General features: G+C 38.4%; 1 protein-coding gene across 3 annotated transcripts in view; it reads right to left on the bottom strand.

The window, feature by feature from the left end:
- Positions 1–16018: 16018 nt before the first annotated feature.
- LOC148038070 (peroxisome biogenesis factor 10-like) overlaps positions 16019–18595 on the bottom strand; it is an 80005-nt gene continuing 77428 nt past the window's right edge. For all 3 annotated transcript variants that reach the window (XM_087668618.1, XM_087668610.1, XM_087668624.1), the window contains 4 exons: positions 17067–17200; positions 16740–16825; positions 16535–16617; positions 16019–16362 (listed from right to left, as the gene is read on the bottom strand). In XM_087668618.1, coding sequence (XP_087524744.1) covers positions 16260–16362; positions 16535–16617; positions 16740–16825; positions 17067–17200 — 406 coding nt within the window. In that variant the 3' untranslated portion in view covers positions 16019–16259. The remainder of the gene's footprint in view (positions 16363–16534; positions 16618–16739; positions 16826–17066; positions 17201–18595) is intronic.

The following is an 18595-nucleotide window of genomic DNA, read 5'->3' as shown; positions in this document are numbered from 1 at the left end:
TATGACACCTAATTCAACATAACCAACAAATGCAAAGGTACAGGAACCCTAGTTATTGAAGACACACACCAATAATGTCAGGGATCAAGGAGCTGCTAGCATATTCCATGTTGAAATGCTCTCTCCTTCTTTCCAATCAATTTTTGTGCATGCTCCAAGTGCTTGGCCTATACAATCTCCTTTCATTATTGTTTATGCATAGACAAATACCTTAATGTATATTTGTTCATTTTTTAAGGAAACATTACAATGTTTTTCACAAACTATGCAAAGAGAAAAATTAATGTTGTTGATTACCACAAGAGATGTTGCTAGGTCAAAAATTATTATCCCCCCCCCCCCCCCCCCCCCCCCTGAGGATGGCAACTTGCATTGTCCTTGGGTTGAATGCTTGGAGCCATTGGCGCACCCATTATATAGAAATTTAGATTTCAGAATTGATTGAATTTGCTTTACATTGTTTCTCACATGTCAAGCACCTTAATGGAAAGTGATCAAGGTGTCCCAATGCCCCAAAGATGTAGTAAGATGATCCCGTAAATGTGCATATTCCGGACCAAGATTTAAGGGAGCTTTAAGGTTGGGAAATTTGGATGAAACAAAAGACATTTGCATATCACTATGCTTCAAGTTGACATCATGTTTGATGAAGAATGACCTTTTTTTAGGATGACCTGGAGCATCAATTATGTTGATCCAATTGATATGGTTGGCATGGTGATGTTGAGCCAAAGGATAGTAGAGGCATGCCATCATTCTCAATTATAAAAAGAATTTATTTTTGTAGACAAGAGTCTGTGTGAGTGAGTGAGTGTGTGTGTGTGTGTGTGTGTGTGTGTGTGTGTGTGTGTGTGTGTGTGTGTGTGTCTCCCCCACATCCTTTATGTGCACATATAGAAGATTTTTGCAAGATATGATGATGTGGTGGTTGTAAGGCAACAAATGTACCATATTCCTTCAACAAATATTTGTTTAGATAAATTAGCCATATAAGCAAAACTTATTGATAACTAAGACAAATCATGCATGTTTATAAATGCCATTGCAAGTGTTTCAGATCATTTACATGATTATATGATTGTTAGTGCTATTGCAGTCATGGGGTTAGTGGGCACACGTTTGTGAATAAAATTTTGTGTGTGTGAGCACTTATAGTGATCTGAATTCCTTTGCTACTGATTAGAGTATGCATGTAGATAGAACCAAATAGATGAAGATTATATGATCACGAGTTGTTGTGCTGACCTAACCTAGAAGTCTGATTTGAAGCACTCCTTTGCTGAATGAATGATGGGGAGATTTTCGTACAAGGTCTTGAGATAGGTGCAAATTATGTGAATTACTACTTCATGCATGCACCGAACTTGTAATAGATACAACATCAATGTCACAAATGCTGTTATAAAGGTATCATTGTCAAATAAGCTATGCATGTAAACCAATCTCAAGGTGGACCGATAAGTTATCCATGTTAGCTAATGACTAGAGAAGAACACGACCAATCTTGATTTGAAGAAATTTTTATGAGAAATAGCTCCATTTCAAGAGGAATAAGTGTATGAGAAGGCTCACAATACATGAAAATTTTCCAAAACTTACAAACAAATGGCACCAAATGTCCAAAGCAAGATGTTTGGAGGTCTTTCCCTTGATTTTGCAAATTTTTGTGTTACATACCACAATAGTACGAATAACTTGGATTTAGGTCTTGCTCCTTTCTCACATTTTGTACCATCTGTCAAGCATCTATATCTGTTGTATTCTTCTATACTAAAATATGCATCTTGTCAATTAGATTAGTACATTCTTCCTCTCTTTCTTGTTAATTATTAACTAATGTGTACATGGTAGGGGTTGATTTGGTGGAGGTCATGATGTTGTAGGGGTGGTAAAGAGGTTATATAAGTAAGCATGACAAAAGGATTGAGGCAAATGATGGAGTAGGGACTCTCTCTCTCTCTCTCTCTCTCTCTCTCTCTCTCTCTCTCTCTCTCTCTCTCTCTCTCTCTCTCTCTATCTTTGTCAGCACATATCTATAGTTAACGGTCCTTTGATGACATAACCACATGGCTTTAATAGCCATTTGATTCCTGTATGGTAACAACTCCAAAGGGAATGCAATGACATGCTTGGGACTCTAATGGTTAATCTAGGGATTATGCAAAATGCATATTTAATGCTCTCCATTTGTAGCCTCTATCACACACACACACACACACACACACACACACACACACACACACACACACACACACACACACACACACACACACACACACACACACACACACACACACACACACACACACACACACACACACACACACACACACACACACACACACACACACACACACCCCCCCCCCCCCCCCCCCCCCAACCCACCCAAACATGCAAGTCATGTAGGTGGAAGCTAGAGAATATGGTTCATGAAGATAAATAGATTTTTTGTGCTGGGAAGTGTTCATGTAATTGATATTTGTGTGGGGTTGACAATTGCAGATTTATTGAATGCATTTTCTTATTTTGATTAATGTAATTTTCCTATGGCTCTCTAGTTTATACATGCATAGCTATTGATGTAAGCAAGCATGGCATAAGGATCAAGGCCTCAGAGACACAGTAATAGTTATTGGTAGTGCTGGTATGATGCCACCATGTTTGTAGGTATATTTAAATTGTATATGTAGTGACTTATGTGGAGTAGCAAATTTTCAATGTGCTAGAAATCTCTAATTTCTAAGATAGACCCATAGTTAATGAAAAGTAGCTCTACAAGATAAAGACTTGTGGTAGAAAATAGGACTGCATAAAGGCAATAGGATGCATAAAGATACTCTAAAGATAGGGTTTATTCAAAATGACATTTATATAAGCACTGTTATATGTATGCAAAGTGTGTATGCTTATGAAAGAACAATAACTATTTCAGAACTATATATTCTTTCTTGGAATTCCTTAAGTACTGGACTAGATTATGTTAAGATGATAAGCTCAACATGTGTGCACATTGATGAGAGACCACCTGGTTAGATGGATCTGCACATCTATACTTAGCACATTGATGGTCATGATGATCCTCACATAGCCAATGGTTTATCACTTATTATATTTAGTTTGTCGCACCTACCTATAGTAGGCACAATTATAGTATCGGTCAATTAGCATAGTTAGTTATGCACTGTTTGACTTAGTAGGCCACTTTTCTTTATGTTGTATCTTATCTATACTTTGTGTCCATTGTATTGTGGATGAAAGAAAAAGAAAAAAATAGCAAGAAAATGTTTTGGCCTCCATCTCTCTTCTTGTGCTTTTGAGTGAGCTTCCTCTAGTGTGTATGATGTGCGTTTGGCATAGTAGCTAAAGCAAGTCTCCCCACCATGAGATTCTTGACATAGTATCAAAGTAGCACCATTGAGAGAGGCTGGTTTAGAAGGCTGAAGTGAAGGAGAAGAAGTAAGGATTCAAGCAAGTAAGCAACGATTAAGAATCTCTCCCATTCTTCTATTATTTCTCTTGAATAGAGCTTGTGGAGGCACCGAAAGCCGGGTAAAGCAAAACTTTCAAATTGCTATGAGATTTGGTATGTAACTAGAGAACTATATATTTTGCAAATGAGCCCTTTTGGACCTTCTTGCTTCTTTTTTGGCCGTTTGAGGCCATTTCAGTCCCTATTTTAGACCTGCAAGATTGCGGACATTAGTTTTAGGGTACATTGCAATTTTTATTGTGTTGACCGAAAGTGGGTGCATAGGTTATAGATTTTGAATTTATAAGTTTTGAGGTGTTTGTAGGGAAGCAAGCAAAAGTTATATTTACAAATAGATTGCAAATTACATGTTGCGTTGGGAATCAGTGAAAAACGCTTCTTAGTATTATTATGTACTTGTTATGAAAGGTTGTAGAAAACTTGCTTGCTATTTTGTATCAATTTTATGATAATGACAAAGAATAGTGGACATTTCATCATTGAGAAACTAGAAAAAAACAACTACCCCTCATGGAAGTTTTGTGTAACAAAGTTCCTTATTGGAAAAAGGCTTTATAAGTTTGTTTTAGATGAAGAAAATGAGCCACAGCTAAGTAATCATGCCACGACTGTAAAAGAATTAAAGGTGTGGAAATAATAGAATGTAAAAGATAAAAAGGTGGTGTATTGGCCATCTGCAACAATCATTGATAATACTATACTAGGATATATACAAAATGCAAAAACTTCACATATAACTTGGATAAATTTTAGAACATATTTTCATTAAATACAAAGGCATGGAAGATTCAACTCAACCTAGAGTTGAATACTTTAAAGAAAGAGAAAATGTATGTAAATGAGTATGTTTTGAAAGTAAGAAGCATTGCAGATGCCTTAGCAGCTATTGATACAATGCCTAATGATGATGATTTGGTTTCATCTACTTTGGGTGGCCTTGTATTTCTTGGAAAATTGGAGCCTAAGTGGAATGCTCCCTAGAGAATAGTTAGCATAGGTAAAAATGCGTCCATTGCATTATTAATAGATTTATAGGGGGTGGAATTTAAGAATAAGATTAATCTTAACAAGATTAAATATTATTATCTATAAGCATAGTAATGAGATGAATGCCCTTGTATTGTGTACCTCGTTGATTTGAAACCTGCAACAAGTTAAAACAGGTCGCTGGGGCAGCTAATTTTCTATTTGGAGCACCCATATTTGAAACAAAGATACTATCAGGGAAGGCTTGTTTGGTGGAGCAAAGAGTATAAGGTGATTGAGCAAGAAGACTGGACTTGGGCAATCAAGATCTTTTGCCATCACTGCTTGAGTAGTCAGATAAGTATCCATGTAGGTTTCAATGAAGAAGGTGGGATGAAACTTTTCATTCACCCTCAAAATATACTGAATTTCAATTAACATAGTTATGAATAAAGGCATTGCCGATGGCCAGTTATGTAAACCCTTTATGGACCTATACATTGTATTTTGATGGAGCATCCAAGGGTCCTAATAAGAAAGGGAGCATTATTGGGGTAGTCATCAGGGATCCTCGGTCCGCGATTAAATTAGTTGCCTATCTTGGGGTACAATTTGGTAACAATATGGGATAATATAAAGCTCTAATAATGGGACTCAACATTGATAAGAGAGGTGGTATTCACCAATTATTAGTTAAGGGGGACTCCCAATTGATATTGAATCAACTAAATAGGATGTACACATTACACAATTTTATCATTCAAATGTATTATGGCGTTGCTATAGACCTAATTGACAAGTTTGAAAGGGTGTTTCCTCAACAGATCCCATGATATTGGAACCAGTTTACTAATTCATTAGTGAATTATGCTAATGAAGAAGACCGCTTTTTCAACTATGGTCCTGGCTGAGATATATCTTTTGATAATGGGAAAGTACCTAGTCGATTATGGGGACTTTTAATTGAACATGTTTTATATGGTAGATGGTGACTAGTTTGGGCAATGCAGAAAGTAGATACGACCCATCTGCCATTATTATTTGGGATCCATATGCTCATCATATGGCATCTTATACATACATCTCTTACTGTATATGTAAGAGGTCTGGGTCATAATTTAATGCACCTAGTTAGGGCTAGGAGCCCTATTTTCTCCTTGGAATGGAGCATCTTGTTGTAGGTTCAACACCACTCCAAGGGGGGGGGGAGGGGATGTAGTGTAAGCTATATTGATTTATCACTTTAGGCTAAGAGGGTTGATTGTTTGGATCTAAATGTTTCAAATTTTTAGAAATATGTCAGAAATTAATGCAATACAAAGATGTGTAAAAATGAATTCTAACTCCTGAAATAAGAATATAAAGAGAAAAAAATTAAAAGCACAGATGTTCATCACCCTGCGAAATCTTGGTAGGTTCGTAAGAACAATGGGGCTAATGCCTTGCCTTCTTGCGGGTAGCATCTAGCCAAAGGAAAATAAGAATGGTTGGAGCAAAAATAAAGTGAGTAGAAAAAAAGGATTTAGTGTTGTCTCATGAAAACTTGGTAGGTTCTTGGGTACTAAGACTAAACTTGAGACCGATGCCCTATTTTTCTTGGGTCACAATACGCTCAACTCTCTCATTTTTACACATCCAAGTATCAAGTAATGAAGCATATAAAACGAGAAAAATGAAAAAGTATATAAATTCAAGTGGACTAGGCTATAGAAGTACTCCCCTAGTAGAAGTTCTTGGTACAATTATCCTAGGTCATATAGGCAGGTCCAAACCATCACTTAGGGTGGCCCCTTTGATAGGTCTTTTAGCCAGTCTATGTTGGAGTAGTTGGTTAATGACTAGATCTTGATCTCTTTGTCAAATTATGCTTAGCCTATCCCTCATGTAATTCATGCCTTGATCTTTGTCAGGGGGTATAGTGAGAGCTATTTTTTATGTTATGTTATGTATTTTATTTGAAGTAGCTTGATGCTTTCTATGTTTTATGTGTGTGAAAATCTGGTGGATACAACAAGACGAGTCATCCTATCATGTGGTCACCAATGAGAGATGTATTTAGGTGCTAAAACTGAAGTGAAAAATGGAGCATTTGCAATAAAAATTAAGAGATGTTCGAGTTATCTAAGTAAAAACGGGTGGCCCAAAATACATTAACTTGAGATGAGTGCTTGTTAGCACTAAAGCACATTGCTCAATCATTTTGCTGCTAGTATTTACTCAATCTGAGTTTTTTCATCAGAAAATTAAAACCATTAAGTGCTCTACTTCATTTTGTAAGGCTATGTGTACAACTATAAACACATAGACCATCCTATCCTAAACTTGTATTGCATATCATGTGTGGTTTTTTCATATCATTAAAACCTAAAAAGACCATTAAACCTCGGAAGAAGATTGCACATAAGAAAGGACCACCAAAGTCATATTTTGAAATATTACATATGTATGATTTTCATCCTTTCTCCTCATTACAACTTTGATATCAATTGTATGTAAAGGTGTCCTTGATTGCTTTCGCATTTAGTGGCAAGGTTGTAAGGGACTAGACACTGCCCTTGTCCTAACAAGTGGAAATAACTTCCCAATGGCTACAACATATGCTGATGTCCGTCCTCAAATTCGGAAATTTAATGGAAAAATTTTCCATCCTTGGTAAGTCTTGGTCAAATACAAAATGATGGAAAGAAGATACTGGCCCTTCATAAAAGGGACCAAAGTAATTGACCCATCCAATTCCCTTGATGTAGAAGATGATGAATGGGCTCAAGCCATCATCATGCTTCATTTAGATGAATCTTTAATTCATCACATTAAACAACTCTCAATTGCAAAAGAAAAGTGGGATGAGCTTGAAAGGCTCTACGGTACTATAGGGAAGAACTCCAAGATATTTCTCAAGATTGAGTTTTTTAGCTTGGAATACAAACAGGGAGAAGATCTAAGCAAGTTTATTTCACATATGAAGGGGCTTATGGTACATCTTGCCTCTGTTCAAGCATCCATCCATGATGAAGATGCTATTGCCATCCTGCTCAAGTCTGTGAAGAAGGTTTTTCCAACCCTTGTGACTACCCTAACTAATATCCCGAAGCTAACTTTAGCAAGCACCATCCAGTCATGCCTGGATTAAGACAACTGCAGTGGCAACCTGAGATAGATGATCTAGATATTCTTGAATGGTTTCAGAAAATACTAGAATATCATCTATATATGTTAGACAAAAAGTAAATTTCCCAAAGATTGCATCAGTCCACTCCTGAAATTTACTGGGTGCAACCTTAATGCCGAAGGAAAGAATTGTCCATTGGTAGTGTCCATGGGGGACACAGAAAGTTGTTTTATACATTTCTTCCTTTTTTAAGGGCAATTGCCAAAAGCCAGATTTAAGATCAAACTTGCTAAAAACATTAGCCTTTTTTATTCTTTTTAGCAGTAGGTCCTTCAGAGGAATAGGATGACCATGACCTATGAGATACTTGTTCAGAGGTTTATAATTGATAACCATTCTCTTTTTGCCTCGTGCTTGTTGACATAGAATGCCTGACAAGCCCAAGGGGAAGTTTTTGGTTCTATCAATCCTTTTTCCAGTAGGGATTGTATCTCTTCTTTGCAGAGCATTAAATCTTCTTCTTCCATGCCTTGGTGTACATCTTTTGTAGGTATAGCATTTGGCTGAATGGGTAGACAAATAGCATATTTTTTACGTTTCTCCTTGTACATCATGGGGTCCTCATGCATGATCTGTGTTGTAGTCTGTTCTTCATATGTGTGATTTGATCTTCATGTTTCTTCATCTCTTGCTTTATCCAGAATTCTCTGGCAACTGTTTTGTCATGTCCAGTGGTCTCTGTGATTGAATAGATTGTTCTACCAATCCGAGGGAGCAGAGGAAGTTCTGCCTTTTGGTTTTTGTATGTGATGCCAAATTTAGTGGACCAGAAAGTGTATGGAACAAGATGCTATAGGATATCTATGCCAATCAAAAGGTCATACCTCATTTGCCTCATGAGCTGAATTTCAATGGGCACTTTGATTTTATCAAATTGAAGATATGCCTGTGTAACATGGATAAGTATAATTTTCTTATTATTGGAGATCTCTACTATAATGAGTGTAGTAACCTTTATACATTTTCTGGGAAAGAGCTGAAAGGGGGCAATGGTAAGACTTGATCCTGTGTCAAGTAAAGCGTCAACATTCAAAGAGAACTGTGGCATGTTCTTGAGTTGAACACATACTATAGGAATGGGTCCACCAGTGTCTAGGGCATTGACTTTGAATGTGCGTGCCTTATGTAATCTGATCTGGTTCACTGGAGTTGTAGGAGTAGGCCTTCCTTGAGAAGTAGAACGCAATTCTTGTAGTTCCTTTAAAATACCAGTTGTACCTTCTGCTAGGCCTTTCTGATTGGAAATAATTCTTCTGTAAACCTTGCATAATGACTTAACTTCTTGTTGCATTTGAGAAAATGCATTTATCATTTCTTCTACTGTATGCCGAGTAGCAATGGTTGTTGGTGTCAAGGATTGTAACAACTGGGATGCAGTTCTTGGTTGATGTAGACTTTCCAGCTTGTGTGGTATAAACATATTTGCCTGATTCTTCGTTTCTGGGGCCAAAGTACCTGGTTTAGGCAAATAATAAGGGTTAGAGAAGAACTCTTTTCTTATTTTATCCTTATTCCTTTTGGTTTTGGAAGAGGATGTGTCAGTATCGGAAGTGTCTGATGATTCAGAGGAATCATACTTCTTGTGTTTTCCTTTTAAGTCTTTGGGGTAGGAACTAAAAGTTGAAGCCATGAATTTTTGTTTCCTATCTCCTGGGAAATAGGACTTGTGAGCATTTACTGGATGAAAGTTATATGGCATGATTGTATCTTCACCCAAGACTTCTGTTGCATCAGAAACAGTGTCTTCTTCTTCTTGTTCTGCTTGTTCTGCCTCTTCTTCCTCAGCTGTGTGCCAAGAATTAGAAGATTCTATTGTAGCGGAGGCTTCTGAGTTATAAGATTCTATTTCAATACCAGAATCAGTGTCATACTCACTATCATAAGAGTACTCGGTGTCCGAATAGCTGTCATATGAGTAATAGCTGTCATAGTCAATGTGATATTGTAACATATTGACTTTGGCTGCATTTTCTTGTTCTTTCTTCTTTGGACATTTGTTAGCCAGATGAGATGGACTGCCACAAATGAAACATTTCAGTTCCTTCTTCTTTGATTCATTCATATGCTCCTGGCTGTACTGGGGCTTTCCTTTTGGGTGTCTGTAAGACTTTCTTGGATACCTTGAGTGCCTTGAGTATCTAGGTATTGTATCATCTTGTTTATCGAAAAAGGATTTAGCATGAGAATAAGTTCTACGATACCTGAAGGGATGGCGATGTCTGTGGTGTCGATGTCTGTGCCTTGAGGCATTATCACAGCTACATTTGTCACATTCAAAATCCATGTCAAATTTATGTGCCTGCTTTTGCAGATGGATTGGGGAAACCTTTGGTTTAGCTGAGTCATCTTCTGGTGGTGACAAACTTCTTTTACTATTTGTTCTATAGTCTGAATAATCTGTCCCACATTGTCTGTGGTCTCTGTTTTCTGTCTTCATTTTTTGTTTACAGTAAAATGGAATGGGTTCTGGGAAGGAGCAAACAAGGTGTTCCTTCATGGTGTTATCATGAGCTCCTAATCCTTCATATAAAAGATCTTGCATATAGATCAAGTATTCTTTATACATGCAGGGGTCGCAAAGCTTGGACTTGAAGAATGCTTCACGAGCTTCTAAAACATCATCTAGTTTATTGCCTACTAGTTCTCCTAGGAGTAATTCAAAAAATATTTGTACAGGGTCTGGGTCCTGTGCAATGGCGACTTTTACTTGGGGATGGATAGATGTCCACCAATGCTTGATTCCACCAACAAATCCATGTGTGATAGCATTCAGTACATCAATTCTACTGGTTTGTGGTTTATCAACTATCTTTTGTCCTGCATATGCATACATCATGTAGATTAGCAGTTTAATCTCTTTTGGTGTCTTCCCATCAATGGACCAAATAGGAAATGAACCAACTTTCTCTAGGACACCAATCTTCTTGTAGAAATTGTTGTGGGATGGTTTGGATGTAGAACTAGAAGTAGTTGCATTCAATGAAGCAGTTGGAATAACAGAATGATGTGCATTCATTTGTGCACGGAGAATGCTAGTGGGGGATTTCGACCTATGAGGATTAATAGGTGTGAATTCTTCCTCAATCACACTATCACCATCTTCATCCGAAGATGTGAGGGTGTAGGCTATTCTTTCTTCAAAATAAGCTTGATCCTGAGCATACCATGCAGGTGTTTCTACAAAGGGTAGATTTGGTGGAGTCTGTTGAATACTCTCACCCATATATCTGGAGTTTAGTCTATTATGGACATGTCTGGTAAGGTATTTGTCATCCTGTTGCTCAGGGTCTATGCATAGGGGCATGTTTTCAAGAACGAGATTTTCTTCTCGCACTCTTCTGATCTTTTCCAGGTCAAGATCAATATCATCAAAAACTAATTTGTAGTCAGACTTTGACCAATCAGGGAACGTGAATTCCAAATATTCTGATAGTTCTCGTGCTATCGAGCCTGGTTGTATTGTCTTCTGAAGCAGTGAGGGTTCTGTTGTAGTCTGTGACCACACGAACTTGTAGGTTGACAGTAGATGTCTTGGATTTGCTGCAAGATGTCTTCAGGATAATCTATATCTTGTAGGTTTTCATAGCATGATTTGTCGTGGTTGATTGGTTTTGGCCAGAGGTTCTAGAGATGGTTCTCATTACCCAGTGCATGTCTCTCATGTGGGAGATTCTATGGTTGCAGTTACGAGGATACCACATGCATTGTTATGGCATTATTACCTAGGCCATATGCACCACAGAGAGATGGAGCTATTATCTTGGATGTGCTCCTTGTTGCCTCCTTTGTCACATGCAGATCTTGATGCTTGCCCTTATTGTACTTATGGTCCTTGCAGAGCCCCTTTGCCCCTTTAGCTCATGGCGATCGTGAGAGGCATGATCCTCTAGATCTTGTCCATTGTGCAATGTATGGACCTATGCATTCCTAGTCACTTGGTGGAGCGTTGTACTTTATGACCTTCGTGGATCATGCTACTCACCGTATTTGGGCTTTTCCCTTAGTACGGATTGAGGATGCCACAGTTATGCTCGACAGGTTTATGGATTCTACTGGTTGTAGGTCTAGGTGCTTGCAAATGGATTATGAGAGTCATGCTATCTCTCCCAGCTTTCAGTCCTATTGTCAGCAGTCTGGCATCGATTTCCTATGCCCATGGTATTATGGGATTGCTCATGGCATGTGCCTAATTCTACAGGCAAAGGTTTCTTCTATGCTTACCACAGTTGCGTTATCATATGGCTTTTGGGTTGAGGCCCTTATGATGGAAGTCTACTTGCTTAATAGGACGTCATGTCTAACTTTGGATGGTATTACACCACACGTGGCATGGAGTGGCATGAGACCCTTCTATGATTACTTGAGGATGTTTAGCTACTAGGCATTTTTATGTATGCTAGATATGCCTATGTCACGCAGATGTATCCTCCTTGGTTATGGAGATGGTGACTTTCAGGTTTACAGGTTATATGATTTGGATGCCTAGCAGGTTATATGCAACCGTCGTGCTGTCTTTTATGAGATGTAGACATCTCTCAAGCCTCTTGATGCCCGTTTAGTGCACTTTATGGTTGATGCTACAGTCGTATGTCAGTCTTCCGCTTCGTTGAGGTCGCATACTATCTTGAGGACCCGTTTGTGTTCGAGATGCTAGCCCTTCTTCTATGATTGACTTTGGAGGGTCTATGTGCTCTCAGTTGTCTCTTATGCGCCACGTTGATGCTATGCGCTACTCTGATGCTTATGCATTACAACCTTGCACTCATGAGTTGTGCTTGCTTCATGAGAAGCATTCTTGGACTGCTCTGCTATATGGAGTTGTGGGATCACTTCTCTCTTGGATGTCATGGACTTGGGGATGCTTCACTCTTCTACAGAGGTTCCTGATGCTTATTGCACAGCTCACTTTCCAATTAGGTGTTGGGTGAGATGCCATGATTCCTCACCTTGTCTCTTTTCTTTTTTCTTTGTTTTTTCACTCCCTAGCCCATTGGCCTTTTAGTGGGAGGTTGTTGGGGTAAAAGGTCCTTGGGCCTACCTGTGTATAGTGACCGCCCATATTCTTTATTCATATATATATGAGATAGTGCAATAAGGCTATCATATATCATTCTTGACAGCACCTACATTGTGTGTGCTCTTCTCTCCCGCATCTTTATCTTCTCCTTCTCCACTTCCATTGCATCCCCTTCATGTATGATGTATATTCCCTTTATTCTATTGTTATATAAAGAATAAAGAATAAAGTGACAATGACGGGTGGCGACCACTTGCAATGTACAGGTGTGTGTGCAATAAGTACAAGTAAATGTAGACAGCTAGGCACATATGGCCTTTAACCCCCAACATTAACAAGCATAGTGAAAGTGGTCATAATTGTAGCTATCCTATCATTAAATTTCTGAATGGGAACATTGTATAGTGAGCGACAAAAACAATTACTAGATCACATTTGAAGAGCAAAAAAAAGAGAATTTTTACTACCTCAATTTTTAGTGGCAACTATTCATATATGGCGAGAGAGAGTTGTGGATCCTTCTACTGATGTTATTGACTCTTGTGACCTTCTAGGTAGAGTACTTTTGTGCATGCAAGATTTCAATATCCCTAAGTTTGTGTAATTTTCTATTTTCTTCTTACCATGGTTCAATGCACAATGAATGTTCTAGCACCCTCGGAGCCTCTAAGAGGCATGATCTCAATGACCAAGGCCCACATTAAACACATCTGTGGTGACAACAAATCGGGGTTGGAGTAGGGATGTGACAAGTGGCAAAAGGAGACATTGAACACTACATTGGAAGCTACTAATGTCATAGCTAGCTCCATTGCAGAGATAGCCTAATCACTTGCCATTTGATTCTAGATAAACCTTCATTCATATTTGGTCATGATAGTTAGAGTTCATTTAACTTGAAAATGTAAAACACACAAGATAATTAGTATCGTGTGCCTAATTTTTCACACTTATGTGTCATGTATTGGACACATGTTTCCATGTCTTTATTTCTGCCTTTTAAGTGATAGTGTTTCTTTGCATTGCACAAAAATTTTCACATTGGGAGGAAATAAAATAGCAGTATGTGTTTCTTTTGGCAATCAATTCCTACTTATCTTTTCCCTACTTGGTGTCATATTCCAATGTTTTTCCATGTTTCTCTTTCTATGTTTCTAAAGTGATTGTTCTCTTATACCTTGCACAAAATTCCCACATTGGAAATTAATTAAATAGCATTACATATTTTGTACAATGATTGCAAGCCGAATTTGATGAATTTGTCACCTCAAACTATGATTCACAAAAGAATCATAACCTTGAAACAATGTGATTTTGTTACTTAAGTATGATGCAAGCAACTAAAAATGGAATAAGAACTTAATATCCATTGTAGGCAACAGTCCTTGATTTTGGCATAACCTTGTTTATTTAACATAGGAATATTTGCATGCTTGAACACATAAGCACACATGGCAATAGCTAAAATTGATTGTAATTTGATCACATTGCAAAGCAAGTTAAAAACAAATATTGGTTGATCTTGCAACCATTATTACTGGCATTCAACTTATCCATAGTAACCGGCAATATTATACAATATGTCTTTGCTATGATGTTGCGGCTAGGGAGCCCTTTTAGAAATGATTAGCAATATTCCTTGATGTAATTGTATGTGATTAGAGATCCTTGCTCACAAGATCTTGTTAATGCCACCTGCAAAGGGACTTGTTCAGAGCACCACCACATGATCCTAGCAAGCTTGGTGCGTAGAATGGATTGTTAGTGTTAGAAGATGATTCACATACTAGTTTTTCACTCCATTCACCCAAGAAATCTCATTAACAATTTGTATCTGAAGTGTTGCACATATTGATAAAATATATGTATACTATTCATGTAAAAGTGGAGCAAAGTGGTTCATGTGTACCAATTTTATGCCAACGAATGAAGTCTATCAACTTTAAGGGGGACAATGAGCACATTAAAGTTTGAAGCTGTACGTGCTTCTACCACTGTACACTTATTTACAAAATGCAATTGTATAATGCATGGAATTTATGACTACTATATATCAATGATATAAGAGAATCAAACATGCGAACTTATTTCCCACCAATGCCTCATAAGGTTATCCCTCATAAGGTTGGCATACTCCATTACTATCTCTCTTGGTTGCTTTGCTTGCCTTACGTAGTCCTTTCTTTTGTAACACTTTCCTCCATAAATCTTATTGCAATCAAATGCTACTACTCCAAAAATCTTCACCTTAAAAACAACACAATAAGCACATTTTCCTAGATGCTCCATTGGAATGATCTCTAGGGTTGCAAGAAAATCTTATCATCCTAGTTGAAGTAGTGGAGATGGGGATTTCCAATAAGAGGATCATTCAAATCAACATGGTCAATGCCCTCCACATCATCCACATCATGGTCAATTAGTATATTGTGTAGAATGCAACACACATTTATGATCATGGGCAGAGATTGAGTCAAAATCTTGAATGCTCTTACCAACATACAACCATGATTACTTTAGCCTCCTAAATACCCACTCCACCATGATCCTTGTGGGAGACATGTAGTTGTATCTACACCTATCATCGATAGTCACCTCATTTATCTAAAAATGTGTGATTAGCCAAGCAAAAGAGAATATCATCCATCCCCAACAATGTACTATTCGGTACAAAGGTCGCCAAATTCAAAGGAAGCACCAATTGATCTTTGCCTGTGGCAAAGCTTTGAAACTAATTGATTGGATATTTGTGATTGGCAAGGTCTAGGATTCTACCATTCGGTCTTGAATTGATTGCTAAGAGTGTTGCCAAGAACTTCTATCATTACGGTTGTAAGTATAACATAATATTTCAATTTTTGGGTTCTAATCCTACTTCCCCTATAGCTTTATTATAAGTTTATATTAAGAGTGCCCAAATTCTTAACTTTGTTGTGAAGTTGTTATTTTATCTACGACACTTTTGAATGACAATAGTGGTGTTGTTACTTGGTTAAATCCACACTTAATATTATGTTTTAGCATTCAAAATTTATTTAAAACAAACCAAATCATACTCCTTTTGAGGTTAACTAGTGACCAATTGTAGTGGTGTTGTCACTTGGTTTTATTGTACACTTCAATGTTTAGGATATTTTACCGTCCATCGTTTGAAGTAAATCAAATCATGCAGTTTCCATCGTTTGACGTAAATCAAATCATGGAGTTTCTTGCATTTCCCATCAAAAATAGGCAAAATAATCTCGCCATATGATGCTAAATCGCACGGTAAGAATTGCGCCAGCACTAAGCCCAAAGTTCCAAAACACCACGCATGCCTACATGACAAAAGAAGAAGACCATGGTCCTCCGCGGGAGATTTTGCGACTAGGACTTATTGAAAGATAATTTAATTTTTTAAGGAAAAAAAAACAGAGATCGGAGAGTATCAAAGTTTTATCACAGCAGCGGATGAAATGCCATCATAGTTGATCACGGTATCAGATAAATTATATGTATTTACAAAGGGGGTTATAGCCCTTAAAGATCACGTACGCTCAGCTGCAATCGTTGCTTCTTGGGCACTCTTCCCATCTGGACTGCCATCATAGAGCGAATAAATGCAGGTCCTGAAAGCCTTAGAAATCTGCATTATAGATGGGTACCAATTGCGAGTGTGTTACATGTTGTCTGCAAAGAGGACATTCTAATTTCTCATTGCACCATTCTGCCACGCAATTCCTACAAAGGTAGACACAAGCAAGGAAAATGACAATCATGAAGCATGTTTTCAGCTACAATTCTGCCATTAACAAGAGCAACCAGACCAATTCCGATTGTGACTTGCAGAAAATTGACAGTATATCTCTACAGCTTCAAATCGACATTACCAATGAGTCATGTAAGGACCTACCAACAGAATACATGACCACATGGCGTTGCTGTGGGCCACTGTTTTGGACACAGGCAAAGTGGACACTTACTTAACGCCACATTCTGCTCACAAACCCAAGAAAATGCAGTGTCTTGTCTCAGGGTAGAAAAAAACAACCCAAGAAAATGCATCATTATAGAACAGAAGTGAGCATACCATCTGTAAGAACCAGGGTATAACTTACTTCAGATGCAAAATCCACATTAGGTGAGTCAAATCTTTCACTTATTGGTACTTCGTCCTCATCCAAAACCTTAATGCCTTGCCCACCTAAAATGAGTCAACATCAGTTCATTATGAGTTTGCAGTTATTCACAACATTGCAAGGAAACGATTCACACGTCACAAAGCTTCCATGTATTCTCATGTAAGTAACATGTACTTCAGAGCTCTTATCTAAGCTCAGCGTGAATTCAGATGAAAGTTAAAAGATGGAGACTTTTCTATATAACACTTCAAATCATCAATATTTGTGAAGTGTATCATTAGAAAAGACCAAGCAAAGACTCGCCTCTTAGAGGTGCAGGTTGACTCGATAAATCTCCTTGCCTGGACGTTGGTAGAGCTGGCATTATATTCTCCTGAAACCATTTGCTTCCAGCTATGCAGAGCTGAATCAACAAAAAGACCCCCAACAGATGATACCTGAAAGAATACCCCCATGTTTTCCTTCAATGATGCAGCTGCCCACTTCATTAGGAGACCTTACTGCACTTTTATAAACACCAAACAAAACATAGTTCTCCTAAACCATTTGACATGACATATATACACAACACCCTTACATTAAGCATTAGTTTTCCTCTAGTAAACCTTTAATGCATACAATTGCACCTTGAGATAGTGATTGGAAGGCTAAGCAGAAAGCAAACCAAAACCGGGGCACATTACCCCGTAAAAGTCATGTATTGTAGAAGTTGGGGGTGGCAACAATGAGAAGAAAAGGAAGCTGAACAATAATGAATCAGAACAGAGGTTAAATGAGGGGAAGTGCTTTGTTTGTGGTAATAAGGGATGCATGCTTCTTGCCAAAAGCAATGGATGCATGCTGATTCCAAAACAAACTCACTCCAGTAGTTAAACCAAAAGACCGATGACAAAGGGAAGGCTGCTACAGCTACTATCGTGACAAAGAGAAGTGTGACAGCACTCCCAAAGAGAATTCAACCAACGTCAACTGAGAGGGCGGAAAACAAAGATAACAATGCATTTTTGTGGACTTACACACAAGTGCTTTACATTGAATAAGCTTATAAGTCGGAGCCCAAAAATATTGCCAATGATGACTCCTTGGATTTATCTAGGGGTTACAAGTGACTAGGTGGTATCCTCCTAGAGCAGCTCAACAAGTTCTATATGGGGGAGTGGGGCTACACACAAGAAAGGCAGGTGTGAGATTTGGCAAGGACCACCTTATCGGCTCATGCTGCAGTTCTCCTCACACATGATGCCCAAGCTTCAGCCCTTGATCCCTACTCCTTTCGTATCCCAAAATCAACCTACAACAAGAGGAGGTGAGGAGACAAATTGTTCAGCTCTGGACTAGGAAGTTGGCACATGATGGATGAATTGTAGAGGAGATAGCAGCAACCCTGGGGCAGTCGAGTAGGATTTGCCAAGAGGGAACTCTCCAAGCTCGATAGTAGTGTTGGAAGGAGGAGAAGGCCCTTTGTCAAGACTTAGCAGCCATTCACAGGTTCCTACAAGGGTCTCCTGGCAATCCTATCCTCCACACCTAGGAGCTCTGAGCACAAACAGCCCTTCAAGCCTAGAGGATAAGAGAACAGAGTTCTCTTTCCACACCTCAGTTGCTTTCTTGGTGTCGAAAGGGGACACTACCTGTAGAGAGTTCTTAAAGATACACCAGCCATGCACCTCAGGGGACCAGATCTGCATCCTCCATCGCCAGTACGGGAGGCTTTGATCATGTCATGAGGAGGTAATGGGACTCGCCTCTACAGACATTTTCCAACAGGAGACCATCTCAACTCAGGTGATTTGATGCAGGCATAGGCGCGGGGACTACATCCCATCCCTAAT

This window comes from Lygodium microphyllum, chromosome 3 (genome assembly GCF_053477565.2).
Source record: "Lygodium microphyllum isolate KBCC chromosome 3, Lygodium_microphyllum_v1.1.10, whole genome shotgun sequence".
Lineage (NCBI taxonomy): Eukaryota > Viridiplantae > Streptophyta > Polypodiopsida > Schizaeales > Lygodiaceae > Lygodium > Lygodium microphyllum.
This window is presented reverse-complemented; position numbering and strand designations above follow the sequence as displayed.